The sequence below is a fragment of the Scleropages formosus genome, chromosome 18 (assembly GCF_900964775.1).
Source record: "Scleropages formosus chromosome 18, fSclFor1.1, whole genome shotgun sequence".
Classification (NCBI taxonomy): Eukaryota; Metazoa; Chordata; class Actinopteri; order Osteoglossiformes; family Osteoglossidae; genus Scleropages; species Scleropages formosus.
In genome coordinates this window covers 3700764-3720979 of record NC_041823.1, presented here as the reverse complement: position 1 = coordinate 3720979, position 20216 = coordinate 3700764, and the positions used below count along the sequence as shown (strand labels likewise).

General features: G+C 46.9%; 1 protein-coding gene across 1 annotated transcript; it reads right to left on the bottom strand.

The window, feature by feature from the left end:
- Window positions 1–351: 351 nt before the first annotated feature.
- Window positions 352–16706, bottom strand: calb1 (calbindin 1). The gene is made up of 11 exons (XM_029259795.1): window positions 16537–16706; window positions 15804–15880; window positions 10279–10353; window positions 8616–8696; window positions 7968–8024; window positions 4870–4947; window positions 4127–4182; window positions 4003–4042; window positions 3847–3900; window positions 1674–1745; window positions 352–1233 (listed from the first exon to the last, which is right to left on the bottom strand). The coding sequence occupies exons 1-11, from the start codon at window positions 16613–16615 to the stop codon at window positions 1123–1125; spliced, it is 780 nt and encodes a 259-aa protein (XP_029115628.1). The 5' UTR covers window positions 16616–16706; the 3' UTR covers window positions 352–1122.
- Window positions 16707–20216: the final 3510 nt, after the last annotated feature.

Below are 20216 nucleotides of genomic sequence, written 5' to 3'. Positions count from 1 at the left end.
CATGGAGGATGCTGTTGGATCTCTGGTAGGTCAGAGCCAAGCACCCACTGGGCCTGTAAGGACTGCCTGACCTCGATTAGCTGAGAAACCCCGCCTGGGCGAACCCCCCCCAGTGGACCCGACTGTTCATTTTCACAGATGACGACGGGCAGCTTTTTACTATGGTTGAGAAAACCCTGGTTAAAAACATTGTAAAATAAAAGAAACGTTTTTCAAGGCACAAAATGATCGCGCCACATAACCAAAGTGACATTTAAAATATTACACTCAGCAGGGGGTCAGTTAGCTGGTGTTTTATAATTTCGCTGGAAACACATCAACAGACACACAGAGCCAGGAGTGTAGGTAGTATTTTATACGTTTAATTTCAGGTTACACAGTGTCTGGTGTTCAGCATAGTGAAGCACGTCATTCCTTACAGTGCAAAAATGGGATATAAGAGCAGAAACTCCCGATGTACTTGTTGTCCTATTGGGGGGGGGTCAGGTGGGGGTGGGGGTACATGTAAGAGATACACTTGGGGTATGTGCTTATTGTTAATATCATCTCGGTGGAAGGACAGCCTTCGGCAATAAACATGCATTGCAAAAGTAAAAGTGTAGCTACTGTTAATAGTTGCTTATACATTAATCACGTTGTTCCTTCAATTAATTAATTCGCTTCACTTCACGCTCCGTTGGCCTTTACAGACGTTTATTGCTTTGGCTACAACGTTGTCAGGAAGGATATACGTTTGATTTTTACTGGTGACGTCGCGTTAGTTGTGCGGTATTCGGGAACACGCCTCCGCGTGTCTCCGGGGGTGGGTGGGTCGGGGGGGGGGGGGTCGGGGTGCCGCGTCGGGGAATATATAATATAGAGATCAAAGTGCAGGTCCGTTTTATTGTATCAATCTCGTCATTACAAAAGCTGTACATTACAAACAGTATAGAAAGAACAGGTTGAAAGGTACGGGCCGTCATTCGGGGAATCGCACCCGCGACGCCGTCGCCCCAAAACGCCGCACGCCTCGAAAGAAAAACAAAGTAAAGTGCACCCTACGTCCTCGGAGTTTCTAGCTATCCGTACGCACACCGCAAGTGGGGGAGGGGGGCTGGGGGTGGGGTGGGGGAGCGGGGGCCCTCAGTTGTCGGCACAGAGGACCAGCGCCAGTTCCGTCCTGTAGAGCTTCCCCCCGTCGGACAGGGCCATGATGGCCGTCTTATACGTGGGGATCTTGTTGGAGTCGAGCACCTGAAGGGGGGACAACGGCAGGGGGCTTTCAGAGAGCTCTCAACAGCGCCCCCCGGTGTCTCGGCCTTTCGGAGACCGGAGCCGGGGTGCCGCGACGGGTTTTTTTACCCGGGATACTCACTGCACTCCCAACCGAACCAGTCAACTGTCACGTCTCTGTCTCCAGACGTCCGTCTCCAGTGCGAACAGGACGTCCGCAGCTTTTATCGTTATGGTTTTTATGCAAATGACACGTAAAAATGGACTGGATGATGAGGTGATTTTATGCGTGCAGTTACACTTACATGTCCCCGAAAGTTTGTTTTCGTACACTCTTTAAACTCCAGGTCTCAAGGTCTTAGGTCTTTGGCCTCTCACCCGGAAGGAGCGCTTTAGGGCTCGTGCCAGGTTCCGGTTTAAGTTAAACACAACAACCGAGGGAGAGTAAAGCGCAGTCTTACCTTCTTGTTCTTTTCGCAGAGGTCCTTGAGCAAAGCGTCCAGTTCGTTCTCGTCCATGTAGCCGTTGCCGTCCTGAGCGTGGACAGGGGTGGGAGGGAACAGGCCGTGAGCTTCACCGGGCGTTTCGCTGCTACGGAAGAGCGGCTTCCCCCGGGAGGAGCGGGGGGTCGGCCGCGCTTTGCATGCCGCGCTTGTGCCGCGGGCGCCCGCATCGTCGTTTTGAATAAACAATCGCGACGCGAACGAGCGACAGTGACTTTCCCGCTCGTCTCGCCAGCCAGAGTTCGCTTATTTGTTTGCCCCGGCTGGCTTCCTGCGGGCGGCGCCGACGTCTGCAAACGGACGCCTCGCGCCAGCAAAGGCTTCCGACGCCGCGCCTCGGTTTATCGGGATACGGCCATTAACCGGGGTGGGTTGAACTGAGAAACACCTTCTCGTGATTTTCCAGTGACAATTCGTCCGGCTTTCTGCTAGAGGGATCAACCGTTGGCCGAAAAGGGCGGCTGTAGAGTACTGGTGCGGCCTGATGCGGAGGACGGAAACCCAATCACAGCAGCGACGTGCGCTTTGCCCTTGAAACTCAGCAGACGGCTGCAGTCTGACGATGGGGGTATTATTTTTCTTTAATTATTTAATTACTTTGCCTATTCCTACGACACATGACGGCCATGGAACTCCAGCTTCGGGAACTCCGTTGCACAAACCCGTCGTCGTTTTCCTCCGCCGCCGGACGCTTCGAGAGGTTGGCTCCGTCCCAGGGCCCGACGTCTGACTGCGGGTGCAACCCTAACCCTGCGGATCGATATGACCCTGAGCACCGGAGTCCCAGCGCCACGTCCAGGGACACCGTGGTTATCACCTGGAGGACGGAGGCGGTGGACAGGCCAAGACACAGTCAATTCTCTATTCTTACAAAAAAGGGCTGAAGGAGTTTAATCTCCTGAGCTCCAGTTATTAATTTTTGTCCTCTGTAGAGGACATATATACAGTATTTTAAATGTATCTCCCAAACTGTACATGCTGCAATGTTTGATCCTAATGTATCTTATAGAGGACGTCCTATGCTCTTAAATGAGGCCGCATGTTTGGGGGCGGAGCTTGTGCAACTTCCTAGAATCCTAAAAATAAATTTTAAATAAACCTTTTTTTTTGCAGGGTCTCACTGTATACCTTGGCTCCACTTTACCGCGCATTGAGCCGTTTATTTTCGCAGGTGTGGAGAGCCAGCGCTCTGACCGCCACATCGCCCTGCTACCTTTTGTTCCCCCACATCACCAATTTGTTTAATTGGATTTTTGGCAGAGAGTGGCAGAGCGAGCTGCCAAGCACACGTCAGAGCTCCAGAAACCCTTATCCGGATAAAACTCAGCTGAACATAAAAAATATATCATTTAACTGCACCATCGCCACAGTACCGCTTATTGATGTACTCCTCCTTTCCCTGGAGCCCTGCCAATGTTGTTTTGCCCATAAAATCATTGTTACTCTGAACTTTTCCCACTTTCGCCACGTGTCGTTCCAAATAAGAGACATCAGCTAACGAATCCATTGAGATTAATGTAAATGTAATTTATCTGAATAAGAAATCGGCTCTGCTGCTGTTTCCATTAATCAGCTGGAAAAGGGAACTTTAACTCATTTATTTTCATGTCATTCCTATATTTGATATCATAGTCTTTTCCATCTATTTTCAGTTACTACTTATCGTTGCCAGGGTCATGGTGGACTGGAGCCTATACCAGAAGCACTGGGCACAAGGCTGGGGGGGGGGGGGGGGGGGGTACACCCTGGGCGGGATGCCAATCCATCACAGGGTAGCCACTCACAATCACTCACTACAGGTCTCTTTAGAGTCACAAATCCACCTGAATAGCATGTCTTTGGACTGTGGGAGGAAACCAGAGCACCCGGAGGAAACCAATGCTTGACACGGGGAGAACACGCAAACTCCGCACAGACTGAGCCTGTGATCGAACCCGCGTTCTTTTGCACCACCCAGGTGCTGTGACACAGCTGCACCGTCTTGCCTCCCTAATAATATTCTACGCATTTAAAAACCGCTATTCACAGGGTCAAGGACTGCGGTCAGCAATCAACAGGTGGTCTCTTTTGAAATGCTTGTAAGCTGACCTACTATGTAACTTTGGGAAATGTGATGAAGTTCAAAATGTACCTTATCGTATAACTCGAAAATCTTGTTGAACTCTTTCCTTGGCATTTTGACCCCCTTCAGAGAGAAAGGAAGAAGAGTTCAGTACATTTGTGGGGTGAAGGTCATTACAAGTTGTAAAATGTACCATAGTCCATGCAACGCAGCAAAGATACCCACCTGGAACTTGAGCAAGAAGTTCTCCTGATCTGGCAGCAGCCTGACAAAGGATGAGCAGAGAGCAGGGTTAACACCCCCCCGCCAAGCATCCAGCCAGGGAAAGTCGACGGGCGGCTTTACGCACCTCGCCATCTCCAGCAGGCACAGCTTCCCGTCGTTGTTGGAGTCGAATATTTTGAGCTGCGAGGAGGAACGTTCAGAATCAACAAATAAATCACTCGTTTCAGGAAACAAAGAGGCAGCCGTCATGAGTTTCCGTTGTATACGTTGTAGAGACACGGTGCACAACATCAGACGGAGACCCAGCGAGTCTCGCTTCCGGAACGAAAGTGCCGAATGAGCGTCTCCTGTTTTTACTCCCAAATCCCTACAAACGTGATGTTACTGTCATCAATTTTAGGGATGATCAAGTCGGGAGGGTAAGTTGACATTGTTGAAGCTTTTTTCCAAACATTTACCCAAACTACACTCTTTGGAAACACCCAAAAGCAAGGTCCTCTTTGGACGTCTGGTCCCCTCTGGACGTTGACGTCTTTCGTGCGCAAACTCTTACGTTGGCACTTTCGTTGCGTTGTCCCCGTCCTGTGACATTAACCATCTTGGGTTTTGCTTCTATTTCATATTCAAAACCTCGTTCCTGCCTCATCTGCCATCTGGGTTGGTGGTTTGCACCTGGATGCCCGTGGCTATGAGGTGTTTTTTACTGTGGACACACCTGATGGGTGTGGCACACCTGGCCGCTGGCAGCACACACACACACACACACACACACACACACACACACACACACACACGACTTTTTGGCCGTGCTACTTGTATCACTTTGCCTCACCAGGCCGAGGTGAGCGAACGCCACCGGAACCCTACCGTGGTTTGCGTGTATTCCTCCAGCTTTTTCTCGTCGTACGGCTTCTTCGCCTCCCTCAGCAGATCTCTCAAGAAGTTCTGCAAGGCAAGACATACCTCTTAAGGCCACTGCTGTTAGCCACAGATGTCAGCGGCAAACTCATGCGCTGATATTGCCTGCAGTCAAAAATATGTGACGCATCCAATAAAGCAGACAACAATATCAAAGTATTTGCAGAGCTTTCCTTCACCCCGTGCAGGTTATTCCAGAAGGAGGACAGTCAATGAATCACTGTCGTCACAGTAACGTCACTTCAGTCCACACCGTCATTGGCTTCCAATTTTATTATACCTTCAGGGGAATTATGCATTAACGTGCAGTGTACATGTTACATTTTTAGTTATCCTGTTAGGGTTAGGTATAGACATAGGATTGGGATTGGGATTAGAGTTAGAGTTGAGTAAAAGTGTAGGGTTAGGGTTGAGGTTAAGACTGGATATAAGCATAGGGCTGGGGTTAGGGATTAGGACTGAGGTTAGGATTAGGGTTGGGTATAAGCATAGGGTTGGGGTTGGGGGTTAGGGATAGGATTGGGTATATGCATAGGGTTAGGGGTTAGGGATAGGAACAGGAATGTGTAAAAGCGTAGGGCTAGGCTTGACATTGGGGTTGGGGTTATGACCTTCCATAAAGTTCTACAGAGAGGACTCTGCTGAGGTTGTTCAGGTACATTGTAAGAAAGCCCCTTGAATGCCACCCGCGGGAGTTGTTCCGGCACATCCCAGTTGGAGGAGCCCACCGGGGCAGACCCAGGACACACCGGAGAGGTTACGCCTCACCTGCTCCCACCATGACTTTCTCCATGCCCAGTGGGAGGAAACTGACCAGCTGACCTGCGCTGCCCTCCTACAGTGCACCCTAACTGCAGAAGCTATGGATGATGAAGTCCTAAGATCCAGGCACAACAGTCACAACTAAAACACATCCTGCTGCACAGCGAAATTCCAGACAGGGCAAAAACACACTTCAGCGCAGAAGCAAAACCATCTAGATCGGTGCTGAAGGACACAGCAGCGAACACCACCTACAGCCATGCGCGTCAATCTACGTCATCAAATACTTTCTCGTTAAATTCTCAGGGTTCCGGCAAAAGCGAAATGAACGAAACCAAACGGGCGGAGGAGAGAAAATGTTTCAGGTGAAATCAGAGCTATTCTGGTGCACCGGTGTAAGCGGCCATGCGAGACGGGCACGAGCACCAGGTGCAGCTGCTTTCGCCGCGTTTGTTTTTGCCGCTTCGGTCATTCAGAACTGATGAGTGACCGACATTCAGGGCTCCGCACTGCCATACGCAGCATGATTTTTATCTGTTTACTTTCACTCTGTCATGGAGCAGCACAGTAAGTTACCATAGTAAATGGATTCAGTGTGAACGTTATTCATGAAGGTATTAAAGAGGAAATCCTATATGCCTGTAATGCTGCTTTATCATCTTTGTTTACTGAGGCAGAAGGAGAGCGTATATTTATTCCATTTTATATATATATATATATATTATATATATATAGTGTGTAGATATATATAAAATGATACTATTTCTGTCTTGTATTTTTATTTGTTATGTTTTTTTCTGATTACATGATGGTTTTTCACAAAATGTTATCAGAATATAGTGTCTTGTAGTTGTTCTATAATAACTTGGTGAAGATATTACATTTATTTATTTAGGAGACACCGTCCTCCAAAGTGACTTCCAATGAACTCTATGTAGCGTTATCAGCCCACACACCATATTCACCACGGTGACTTACACTGCTAGATACACTACTTACAATGGGTCACTCATCCATGACATCAATAGAACACACACACACTCTCTCTCACTCACACACCATGGGGAAACCTGAACAGCATGTCTTTGGAGTGTGGGAGGAAACCAGAGCACCTGGACGGAACATGCAACTCCACACAGACTGAGCGGGGCTCAAACCCACATTCTCTCACACCACCCAGCTGCTGTGACACAGCAGCGCTACTCGCTGTGCCACCCATGTTTCTCATGTGATGTAATAGGTGTGTAATGACCAATTTCATATTTTGTTTCCTGTAGAGGAAATCATATGTGCAGTAGCAACACGCAGGTAGTGCAGGTGTAAAAGCACATGAAGCCCAAGTTGAACTGGTTAAAGCAAGTAGAATCAGGTAAATCCTTTGCTCCTTTAGGTGACACTTTCTTTCAAAGCAACTTATAATGTCAACTTGCTTACAGTTATTTACCCATTTAAACAGCTGGGTAATTCAACTGGAGCAAATCAGGGTTTGGGACTCAAACCTGTGATCTCCGGGTCCAGTAGTTCTAACCACTACATTCCCTGGAATGAGTATAAATCATAATAATTTACTCATAAGTTTAAGATTTAACATTTAGATTTTATTTTAATTTCATTTAATTTTAGTTTAGTTGAATATTTCATACAGGAGTAAGGATCATCCTTATAGGATTCACATACTTTCAAGCAGCGCTGTGCATCCTTCTGCATAAAAATAGGTACGGAACCCATCTCAGGAACATGGTGCATCGGCCAGCCATGCGTTCCAGCCCCGCGCACACGTTGAGACGACCGTTCTCGTCCTCGCGCCCGTGATGGATGGCCTTCATTATCAAGGCACCGGCTGAAAATCTGACAGCTGTTAATGGAGCCACGAATAGACAAGGTCCAAATTTTTTAATTATTTTCTTTTTAAGAATTATTTCCTTTTTTAGTTTTTTTTTTTTGTCTAGCCATTTCGAAATGCTCCATTGTGTAATACAAAAAATTTATTTCAAGTTAATTTTTACTAAATTTTGTCATATTTTTAAACTAATTTTAAAATATTTTCCAACGTCATAAGAAATAAACGTGAGGTTTTTTTTTTGCACTTCTGTGGAGTACAATTTTAGCAGCGTTGCATTATTCATGTCCTGGAAAGAGGCCGACCTGCACAGCCATTAGTCCATTAATTGAACTGTAATAGAAATGGATATTTTTACAGCTTGAACCGTCACGTCAGGAGCGCAGACATGAGAATCCACCGGACAGTTCGCAAAATCGCATCTCTTTTCATAGCTTTGCCGTACCTTCAGTTCGTCGGCTTCAATGTAGCCGCTGTGGTCGGCATCGTAATTTCTCCAGGCCTGCAGACAAACCAGGTTGTTCTTGTGTGAGAAACATATAACTAAATATATTTTCACACATATAGAACTTAAGGAAGTGGCTCTTTTACCATATTCATTGCTTCAGGATAAAGGTACTTCAGTAGCATATATTTACTGTATATATTTGTCATATATATCACATATATAAAATTACACACATACATACATATGCATATATAAACATTTTTATGGTAACTGCAAAAATAATTAAAAATGTATTATATGATTACACTGTATTTATTATTTTTATTACTCAGTGACTAGATATCTTATAAGCATGTATTTTGCACCAAATTGCAGTTACCCTTAATTCTTTCATTTTTATTTATTTTTTTTATATATATGCATGTAGTGTAAGTGCTTCATTAAATCATCCAGATAATTAACTGGGTAAAACTGGAATAGTTTCTGCACACAGGGAGCTGCTTTGGGTAAAAAAGGGTGGGAAGCCGTTCGAACCCGACCTCTACGGATGAAAGATACAGGGGGGAATCACAGTAATCACTTCATCGCAATGAGAGGACCCTGCTTACAATGTCGTGCTGGATAATAATTTGTTAAAATAAATACCTGCATGAACTCTGCGCAGGATTTCAACTGTTGCCGGAAAAATAGCAGGAAGTTTTCCTCCGTGGGTAAGATCTGTACAAGCTGTGGCAGGCAAGTAGAGGAGTAATACAGACTATTTATTTCTTTCTGTGATGGGGAATAAAAATATCATCGCAACAGTTGGAAATATCAGACTGATCATCCCTAGACGTTAAAGTATTACAAAGTATTCTCCAACCCCGAAACACGGTTTTCTTTTTACACTGTGCCGATGAATGTGGAGCTCATGATTTATAGATGCACTGTGAGCGTTCAAAATGCACGAAAAAAGACATTCAAAATATGTTCGTTTTCGAATATCAAGTATCGCAAACACCTCCGATGACAGCGATTAATGCATCTGCAACGTTTAGAAACTCCAGAATAAACCGTGGTACCAGCGGAAAAAAGAATTAAGGAGGAAGAGTTATTTAAATATATTTCAAAGTTAAGCTAGAAACATTCATTCTTTGTAGTCTTTCAATATGGAACAAAATATTTAAATATTTTCCAGGTCAGGAAATATGAACTTTCTCTTACGTTAACATATGGGACCTCTGATTTTACGCATCCAGAATATTTGTATATCATTTGGATGAGAGCATCTGAGTGCAGCTGTCAATAACCAGAGTGCGAATGCTCAATGTTCTGAGAGCGTAACATCGCAGGCCTGGTTTTACCACGGTAGGGCAATGGTACGAGCCAAACCTTTCACTCAACGGCGCAATACAATAATTATTTTACATTAAATTTACTGGTCGGGTATAATCCTTCAGGTGCTGCACAGTCCTGCGTTGAGCATCTCCTCAAACACCGCTGGTCGAAGGCCATCAGAGTGGTAATAAGCCGCGCGGTAAAACCTGGCGCACGCACTCGGGAGTATCGACACCCTTGACTTGACATTTAATAGGAACAGGAGAGATTAAACTGTCATTCACGGCGCCGGCGGCGATTGTTTCCAAATTTTAGTGTCACCAGCCTCACCTGTTTATAATCAGTGCTGCCGCTGTTTCCACTTTATCGTCATATTGCTAAAATAAGCTCACAAACACGCCTATAAATAACTGCATTATTCGCATTTATTGTATTTTCTTTAAACTTTGCTACAATATTAAATAATAACATATTTATACATTATATAATAATAATTATATATACCTGAATGTTGCGTAATGCTTGCAGTATCTGTTGTGCTGAATGTGTCTGAAGGAACATCCAACACGTGAAATTCCATCTATATGCAAATGCTCTTGACCAAAACGTTTGTGTTCATCTGAATCGTTTCGCAAAGGTGACATGAGAGTTGAGTTACTTTACACCGATTTATCTACTCATAAAGCAGGGAGATTTTTACTCTATCAACTGAGGGTAAGTGCTTTGACTAAGGGTAATACAGGAGAATGCGGGACTTGACCCTGTGACCACTGAGGCCAAAGACAGGGGCACGACCACTACGCCACCTGCTGCCCTGTCGAAACATTTATCGCGGTTGTCAGACATTCGGAAGTTGCCATCAATGAGGGTGAACCGGTTTCCCGAGTGCAAATGTGTTGCAGAGACTGAACATCCATAAACACGTCCGTATTTTAGTAAACACTTACTCAAGGGAACCTCGAGGTTTGCTCATCGGATGACGCAGTCTTACCTCCACAATTCCTATCTTGCCCTCGGTGTTTTTCTCGTACTCCGCCACGAACGCCTTCATTTGGTCTGTGAGCTCCTGCGGAAGTCGACAAAGAAACGGCCGAAACGGTGATCGGCACATGTTCCACCTCACATCCACATGTCCGTTTACTTCTGTTCACTTTGTCACGTACTATGGTATAATCTACAAGAGCAGCTGCACACAGGGTCTTTTTACATTATTGAACACATAACAAACACGTTTACGGGGCACATAGGCGATCGGGGGAGAAGTGAGTCCGAAAAAGGTGAGTTTTGAGAGCCTCCTTGAATGTTGAGGGGGATTCAGCAGTTCTGAGTGACAGAGGGAGGTCATACCACCACATCGGAGGAGAACTAAAAACCTTCGTGCTTTCGATTTTGGACCTCTTTTGTGTGGGACCACCGGGGGGCAGAGGTGGAGGAGCGTAGCAGCCTGGCGTGGGTGTCGTGACTCATCGGGTCTTGTGCATTTACATTTATTCATCTACCAGATACTTCACTCAAAATGACAAACAGCTCAGCGTAAACAAAAGTGCCACAACAATAACAAAGAGCTTTAGACATAGACGCAGGACTACGGACACACAGCTCGTGTGTCTGACACCACCATGTTGCTGGTTCACATCCCTCCAGTAGCTCCTGTAGAAGGGACATTCAACGATGGAATACATAGGGGATGGTGTTGGACTCATTTATGGGACTGTCAGGAGATCAGGACTGAATTGGATCTGAAAGAGATGGTGTGGCACGGGGGAGGGGAGAGGGAGGGACTCGCCACACCTGGGAATAATATCGACCTCTATTTTAACCCCTGTGCTCGACAGTGAACGACGGAACGAGAACCAGAGACCGACGCGTGACAACCTCACTGTGAGCAAGGAGCGCAGATGACCCTGCACAGCCCTGCACGCACAACAGGACCCCCCCTCTCTGCCCCTTTCCTGGTCTCCCCCTTTCCTCCGCTCCCTCCCCGCCGTGACCTGTTACGCTGTATCCAACACCTGGAAATAAAAGGAGCACAAACACGCACCGGCTGTCTCCTGCGTCGTGTGTCACAGATGGGTTTGAGACCCTTCTTGAATGCTGGGAGGGATTCAGCAGCTTTGAGGGACAGAGGGAAGTCCAACCGTCACATTGGAGCTAAAACTGAGAACTAAGAGCCTACTGGCTTTCCACTTTGGACCCTTTGCGGGAAGGGGGGGGCAGCAGGTCTTTTTCTGGCCTGTAGGCTCAACATGGAGATGAGCTTCGAGCTATTTTCGTTTTCTCAAACTGCCCCCCGAGAAAGAACCCCGTTTAATTTCAGAGTTGCCAGACTCTGATCAAAACACGCGTTCTCTAACTGCCCTTGAGTGAGTCTGCCCCCCCCCACACCCTCCCGTTGCAGCAGTTTTATTTCTTAGCTCATTTTCCTTATTGATGCCGACAAACCTCCTTTCAGTCGCTTCTTCTTATTGCTCCTGAGAGCCTTTTAAGAAGAATAACGGAGACATCAGAGAGTGCACCGGGGTTCGAAAACGAAACCTCCCGTGAGACTGAAGACAGGATTCTCCCGGGACTGCGCGACACACCAGCGAGGGACACACTTGTCCTCAGGGAAGTGACTTGCAAAAAGCTGCAGGTGCAGAGCTGCAACGAATCAGGGGCGTACCTGTCGTTTTACCGTCTTTCTCAGCCGCCCAGTGCATTGCCACACACAGAGAAGGCCCATTACCGCGGTGAAATCACATTACATCACAGGCGTGATCGTCGGCAGTCACTGTCCAAAAGGACCGAAATGAAGGGTGTTTCAATCCCTCTGGTCGATGACTCCTGATGATCACACCCGTGACGTAATGCGGTTTCACCGCGGTAACCTGGCCCGTCCTTACTAGTCAATCTGACGTTTTGTCTTCTTCAAGATATGAAAGAAGGCACACGATGGTCACCAGCTGCATGAGCTCCACGTTCTTTGGAGATCCTTCACATGAAAGAACACAGCACAGTTCATGCCTGTTACTGCTGACATCCCACAATGCGACACGCCAAAGAGACCAGCAGGTGGCATAGTGGTTAGAGTCACTGTCTTCCAATTGAAAGACCCAGGGTTCAGACCCCCTCTCCTGTGTTCACACCCTCAATCAAAAAGCATTTAGAGCAAACTGAAGTGATGCAGCAGTTAGCGCTGCAACCCCTGGCCACAGAAGTTCCAGGTTCAAATCCCTCCTGCTGTAGTACTTCCCCTGAACTAATACAGTAAAAAGTACCCTGCTGTAGGAACAGGTAAACCACAGAATCAGCTCATTAATAAAACCACTTCTGTAGTTGTTTTGGCCTCAAGCTCCCTTAAGTACAGCAGACTAGAGGCTTTAGGGCTCGTCGTTTTAAAGACACCCCATGTCCCACGTCATTCGAAATCTACACGTGAACTCCAGGCTCGATCGATAACGGCTCTGCCGTGGTGTCCTCTATTAATCATAATTTACATAACCTTTACTGTCATGTTTTGACAGTGCGCACCGGAGGATTATGATCATTCTCCCAATGCCTTCTGCAGCCGCCAGATAATCGGTGCAGAGAGGCCTCCGCTGCAGTAGTCTTGATGAAAACGACCTTTGGCTGAGTGGCTTTCATACGGTACGTCGGAATTCACACCCTTTTACCCTCCCGAGAAGCGATGCTCTGGATGGGCTGACTAAGCCTTCCTCGCTGTTGTAATGGAAGGAAGGAGACCCGTCGGTGGCAGGAAATAATGAACGAAGCTTTGAGGACCGTCGCGGCAGGGGGGAGCGACTGCCCCGGTCGAGGCATCTCGCAAAGTCGGAGCTTAAAGTTCTGCATCCCAGCTCAGCGGGGTTCGAGGCGTCTCGAGCCGCAGCAGCATTTCAAAAAGCGAAAGGTTCATGAGGCTCCTGCCGAACATAGAGAAGAAGCTGTCGACGGGGGTGACGGTTCTCAATGACGCCGAGGATACGGTGAAAATGGACTCCGGAAAGGAGGTTCGGGACACCTTGGTGAACTTGGCCTCCTGCAGTGCGGCTCCCCACAGAAGACAGTCTCCGCTCTGCTTGTCACAGGCGCCCCTCCCTTTTTCATTTCATGCATTACAAGTTTGCACTTAAAGACGAGGTGTCGTGCGTTGAATGAAAGCAGCTCTGCTTCTGTACTTCCCGTGCAACGGGAGGGGTCAGCGCAGAATGAGCAAACACGACGCCAGATGCTTGTCGGGGCAAATTACCGAGGCCTTGCATCTCCGGGGCGCAACGTCAATGACGATAGGGAGGCATTTCACAAAAATCCTGGTGTGAACTGGAAGGTTTCCCTTGGAGTGGGGTGGATTTTCCATAGCCTTCCAAAGAGCTTTTCTGAATTTTTGCGCCCGCGGTCTGGGGCGAACCGACCAGCCATTCAACAGAACCTTTGATTCTCCTTGAAAAAGATCACGTTGACTCCCAATGTGAATGCCTTTAACAAACCTAGAAGGAAAGGTCTAGAAAAGACAGAGAGAGTCGGGAGAAACCCTCGTCCTCTTTGCTGAACTGGTCCAAATGCTTTGGAAGACAAAGGACCCGTTGACGTCAGAGTTCCACAACGGCAGGACGCGAGCTTTTGTTTTCATCGCCCAACTCGGATCCTCAAAAGCAGCGATGTCACAGAAGTTTTTAAATATAAATGTCATAGCAGCACCCGGAAAAAGAATGCGATCCAAACAGATTTCGGCATTTTTGCAGATCCACATGAGCTGCAAGAGCCATGGCGAATACGAAGGGAATGGGAACTGGTTTAAGTGTCATCGGTGTTGTCTACTTGTACTTGTAAGAGGACACAGATGGTAGCTACCAACCCAAGTGTCATTAGAAGAAAAAAGGAGCTGAAAAATAATGGAACAATTACTTGCAGGCAAGTAGCTACTGGAGAAGTGACAGTGTAGATGTTTCATCTGCTAAGATCCACAGTTATCATCCTCCTGTCTCTGTGATTGGTCCATGTCCCCATGTAAAGCTCTTCTTTTGTCCTTCTTGTGTCAAAGTAACCTTGGTCAATGGTGCTCCCAGAGTGCCAAAAATGCTGGCCTTAAGGTTAAGAACCTCAGGGATGTCTTGCTCACAGAAGAAGTTCCGTCTTTATGCCTTCGCCCATATCTTCTGTGGGATCACCTCCATCCCCATTTCTGGCCCTCATCCAATGGCAGAGGAGCTTCCTTGACCCATTTTAATTCCAGGATCTACAAGCACCTTGAGATTGCTTGTATCTTTGTTAGTCCATGACTCAGTGGTCCTTCTTGTGGCAAAAAAATGCTTCAGTCTCTGCTGTAAAAGTCTTTGGAACAGCATCTGAGAGGCTTCCATGGGGGAAGCTAATGTTAGATTTCTGGCAAGATGATCCTCACCAAAGCCGAACCAAAGGCATATGGAGCACAGCTCACAATCCTGACGTCACCTTTCAAATTAAGCAGAGCCAGCTGTCTTCCTGTCAAATACACTCAACTATTTTCTGATTAAATTATGTTTTTAACCTCGGTTTACTGTGTTATCTAACCAAGCCGACCCCATGCGGCTGCCAAGATATCAGAATGACAAATCACTGTTTCACGGCCATTCGTAAAAAGAGAAACACTGCTTACACGTTTACCATGTTGAAAGGCTGATAGTTGGGGAAACAAAGGCTATTTTTCTCTTCCAGAACAGAACTTTACCGTTTTATAAATATGAAATCACATCACAATAGTTTTTATTCCCTTCATTCACATTCTGGCACAGGTTTGCCGGGAAACCATTGCTCTTCAATTAATAAGAATAAGCCAGACTGTCCGTCTGCAGTGAGGATCATCAACCCCCCGCCCCCCCAAGCCCCCAAGCTCCCACCCTACCCCCCCTTGACTGAAAGGAAGGTGAAATGGCAAAGACCCACAGCTGGTGTTTTTGCCCCAGGATAATAAGATTATAAACACTGATTTGATCGGAAAACAGGGCTGAAGCATTCTCCAAATTCAGCCAATATATCGATTAAAGGACGCTTTTGATTGACCTTAGAGGAGAAGCATTGCATTTTCTAAAAAAAAAAAAAAAAAAATCAATAGGACAGTTTCCATTCCTCCGAAACATGAATCAAGCATTTTTTTGTTAAACTGAAATGTACAGATTTTAGTATGTGCTACTGCTGATAAAAACCACGAAAAGCCCCCAAAAATACGGAAAAAACAGCAGCCTAATAACGATGCGCATAATAATTGCAATACCAATAGCAATAATTATAATTACATTGCAGTCGCAGCGCCACATAATTCCCTTGACATATTTCCTCGTGTTTATCAGATAGATACGTTCACGAAACATTAGCAAATATAAGACGCAAAGACGCGGAGGCGCGCGCACTAACAGGAACGATTGATTGGAAATGGGATTTAAAATGAAAATCAAAGGGATAAAGGGACACAAAGTGTATGCTGGGAAAGCGCGAAGGAAGAGGACGCGCTTCTTTATGAATCGCACGCGTGTGGTGTCATGCGCCGGTGCGCGAGCTCACCAGTCCCGCCTGCTTTCGGGCTTGTTGGAGTTCTTTAATGAAGTTCTGCAACTCCTTCCCTTCGATGTATCCGTTGCCTGCAAGAATTGATAGGAGCACAAATGAGAACCGAACCGGGTACAGCGACCAGCACCATTATTCTGGAGCCCAGATTTATTTTCATAATGATTTATCAATCAGGTGCAGCAGGGAAATAATATTGGCGCACTTAAGAAGTTGCGCACAATCCAATCGCCGTGCGCGCGCGACCGAAACCACCGAACGTGATCTGCGCGTCTCCGCTGAGCTGCGGGCGCTTCGTGTCCCCGCGCGACGCCGCGTCTTTACGGACGCGAACATCAAACGCGCCGACTTCTCCCAGTTTTCAGTGAGTGTGAACAAAATGCTCACATTTACACTGTTTCTGCCCAACTTTGCGGGAGTAAAATGTTGTGCAGGTTACTCTGTAGAGAACACACACACACGCGCGCGCGCGCGCACGAGACCGTTTTAGATCTTGTGCGCTTTCTCCTCACGCAGGACAGGCAGAACTATCGATTTGTTATTGATCACATGGAGGTGAAGACGCGCAGTCGAGTCGGATGCGGAGAATCGCCGCGCCACGACTGGCCTGTGTCCTCCCAGTGTCCCCCACGGTGCTCGGTGTCGCTTTACTCCGCGGTCCGGGGACACTGTGTGGTGCCGGTTCGTTCGGGCTACTTCTACTTGTAAGACTTGTAGTACGGGTAGTTACCGTCGTTGTCGTAGTGGTTAAAGATATCCAGGAACTGAGAGGCCGAGATCTCGACCCCCTGCAGGAGAGCGTTGGCCATGTCGCTGGACCCTGGAGCGCCGTGCGGGATGCTGCTCTCACGTGGTGCGGTGCGGTGCGGTGCGGTGCGGTGCGAAGAGGCGCGGCGCGGCGCGGTGCGGTGCGAAGAGGTGCGGTGCGGTGCGAAGAGACGCGCTGCTCCGCTCCCACTCTGCGATGCTCCGATCGCCGACTCCCTCTATTTAAGCCCCCCCAGTCCCCCACCCCTCCGACCGATCACTCCGCCCCGCCCCCCCCCCCCCCCCCAGCTCACGCGCGGCTCACGCACCTCCGTCCCGATCCTGCCGCAGGTAGGAGATGCGCAGCGCATGCAAATGAGCGGCGCGGCTCGAGGACACAGGTGATCGTCTCGCGGCTCCGCGGCCACTCGCCTCTTTTATCGCTGCTCTTTATTTATCCGCTTATTCTCGAGTGCAGCAAAGTATATTGGTAGATGAGTCGGAATATGAACAGGAAATCTAAGGGAACATGCAGTTTTCAAACCGGCCCGGGCTGTTCCTCTAAATATTCATACATGTCAATGGTCTGAAATAATATGAAATTTTTCCGCGCAGGTTGAAATCTTAATGCGCTGCGATTTTGGGACTTTCTTGCTGTGAATGAATTCGTACAAAGAAATCAATTAATATTATTCGTACTAAAATAAGTAGTAACAAAATTAATAATAATGAGACAGCAGTAATAACTGACATATGGACTTGAACAACTTTATTTTTTTAATTAATGGGAACAATTGCCCAGTCATATGGGAACAAGTATTCTGACAACCCCCCCACACACTATAAAGCATAAATTAAAATATATTTTAAAAAGAGGGAAACAGCTAACAGACAATTTCCCCTAAAAATTAATTTATTAACTTTTATTGATTTTACTTCTTTGTCCAAGGCAGCATACTGTGTTAGATGAGCAGCTTTAATCTGATTTACCCATTTATACAGCATGGTCATTTTTACTGTATCAGCACAGGGTAAGTACCACGATTAAGGGTTTTATAGGAGAGGGATGTGAACCCAGGTGCTTTAAGGTTACAAGGTGACAGCTCTCACCACTGCGCCACCTGCTGTCCCCAAAATGGAATATTTAGTGCATCAATCTGAGCCCAGAATCAAACCCAGGACCAGGAACTATGAGTCTGCACTGATACTTGCTGAGTCACTGTCACTTTGAGCCCTGTAGCAAATCTATTACCTCTGTCACTGTTTCAGTGATCAACTGACAAGTGGGAACATCAGTACCATAGACTGGGGGTTGGGGGGGGGGGGGGGGGGGGGGGGGGGTCATTCTTTGTGCTTTTCAGGACATTTAATTTTGGATACTGTATTTATTTATTTATTTATTTTCTCCAAGCTACTTTTCAATGTTGAGCGACTTACAATTATTTATCCATTTATAGAGCAGGGTAATTTTTACATTTACATTTATTCATTTAGCAGACGCTTTTCTCCAAAGCGACATGCATCTCAGTTACTTTTTACTGTAACGGTTCATGGTAAGTATGGTACTACAGCAGGAGGTGGGATTGGAACCCGGGTCCTTGAAAGGCAGAGCAGCAAGCGGTCCTGAAATGCTTCCTCTACAAACCAAGGCAAGGTTATGGAAAGCATTTTGGAGTCCTCGACACCGACGGACAGCGCCACCTATTCGGCTGCTGTGGTACTGCAATCTGCAGCATTATATGCCTGTTTGCATTCCAGTCTTTTTCTCAGAGGTTCTTTACTTCGTAAACCCTCCGGGTCACAGGGTCCTCAAAAAAAGATAAGGGATTATGTAACAGGGAAGTTAGCCAGTGTGTTGAGGAGAGGGGATGCAACTTTAATTGCTCGACGCCCTCTGGCTGCCGGGTTGACCTTGATATGTGGCGCCTTGGTACAGTATTTAGGGTTGCGGTGTGTGACACGGCGCGGACTGGGGTCTGCGGCACGGAGGCAGCGAACGAGAAAACTCCCCGCTTCTCCCTCCCGGCCTTCTCCACATTCACTCGGCCCAAAATGAGGCGTGTTTTATTGGTGCCTTTACAGGGCAAGAGGCACGGGAAGGAGGCAGGCGTTGCTGCAGACCTGCGTATTTATACGGCCATGTTTCACAGAAAGTGTACGATGCGAGGACAGGGTCGATGGCGGAGCAGGACGTATAGTGGCTTTGGGAAACGTTGTGATGAATGGGACAAGCAGCAAAAACAAGCTATTAGATTACAGTGGAATGTGTTAAATCCTTCTGGGTAACGCTGAGAACAGTCATGTGTTCAGTTCTGCTATCTGTCATGCCGGAGCTGCAGCCATTACCCCCACTGACTGTAGCCTGAGCAGAGCTGCACTGCATGTGGCGATGATGATTATTATTAAAAAAAAAAAGCAAAAATAAATAAATAAATAAAAAAATGCTCCACTCCAGTAAGGTCTTCCATTCCGAGACAAGGACTTCCAAAACCCCACCGTGCAGTTTCACGCCGGGGTGCGAGCAAGCAGTTTCCCTCGGTATCACATTTTTATTCTGTCATCGTTATATCAATTATTGCTACCAATTGCTGTGTCGGAGGTCACCGTTTTGCATACGCCAAATAACTGGTTGGAAGGGCATGTGAGCTCTGTTTTAATTTTTAATTACATTTCATTTGTGAGCCATGAATGCCAAACAGTTATGTACTAGATGAACGTCACATAAAAACTGCATGTGATGTGAAAATGCAGTAATACTTCTTTAATTGAAAAAAATGAATAAAGAATAAAATGAGACCATGAGACCATGCCCTAATCTTGGCACTGTTCAGCAAGGTTCTCAACCTGAACTAATGTGGATAGATAGATAGATAGATAGATAGATAGATAGATAGATGCTTTTTTTGACCATTTGTTGCCCTTGTGTTCTTTTATTGATGATTATATTGAGTTTTAATAGAAATGACTGCGACAAAATACTTCTTAGAGCTGTTAACCAAAGTCTCACATCACTTCTGGCCCTTCATGCAGAGCTACCTTAGCTCAGCAATACTTGGATGTTTCATGCATAAGCAACATGCTTTTCAAGTCTGTTCACATCTCAGTCAGGTTCAGGTCAGGACTAAGGGCCTAAGCCAGTCCATTATTTTAACAATCTCTGTAACTGCTCTGGTTTCCTCCCACATTCTAAAGAAAAGTGTTTCAGGTGAACTTTTGATTCTGAATTGCCCCTAGTGTGTATAAGTGGGGGGGCATGGTGGTGCAGCGGGTTTGGCCAGGGCCTGCTCTCCGGTGAGTCTGGGGTTCAAGTCCTGCTTGGGGTGCCTTGCAATGGACTGGCGTCCCGTCCTGGGTGTATCCCCTCCCCCTCCAGCCCTGCGCCCTGTGTTGCCGGGTTAGTCTCCAGATGGCCGCGACCCCGCTTGGGACAAGCGGTTTCAGACAATATGTGTGTGTGTGTGCGTGTGTGTGCGTGTGTGTGTGTAAGCGAGAGAGAATGAGTACGTGTGTGTTTGTACTGTGGTGGACTGGTATCCTGTCCAGAGTGCACCTTGCCTCCTACCCTATGCCTCTGGAATAGGCTCTGGAATCCTCCATGCACTGAACATGGGGTTATTGATAAACAAAAGCTGCAGTGTAACATGTGTTTTGAATGGTTTTAGC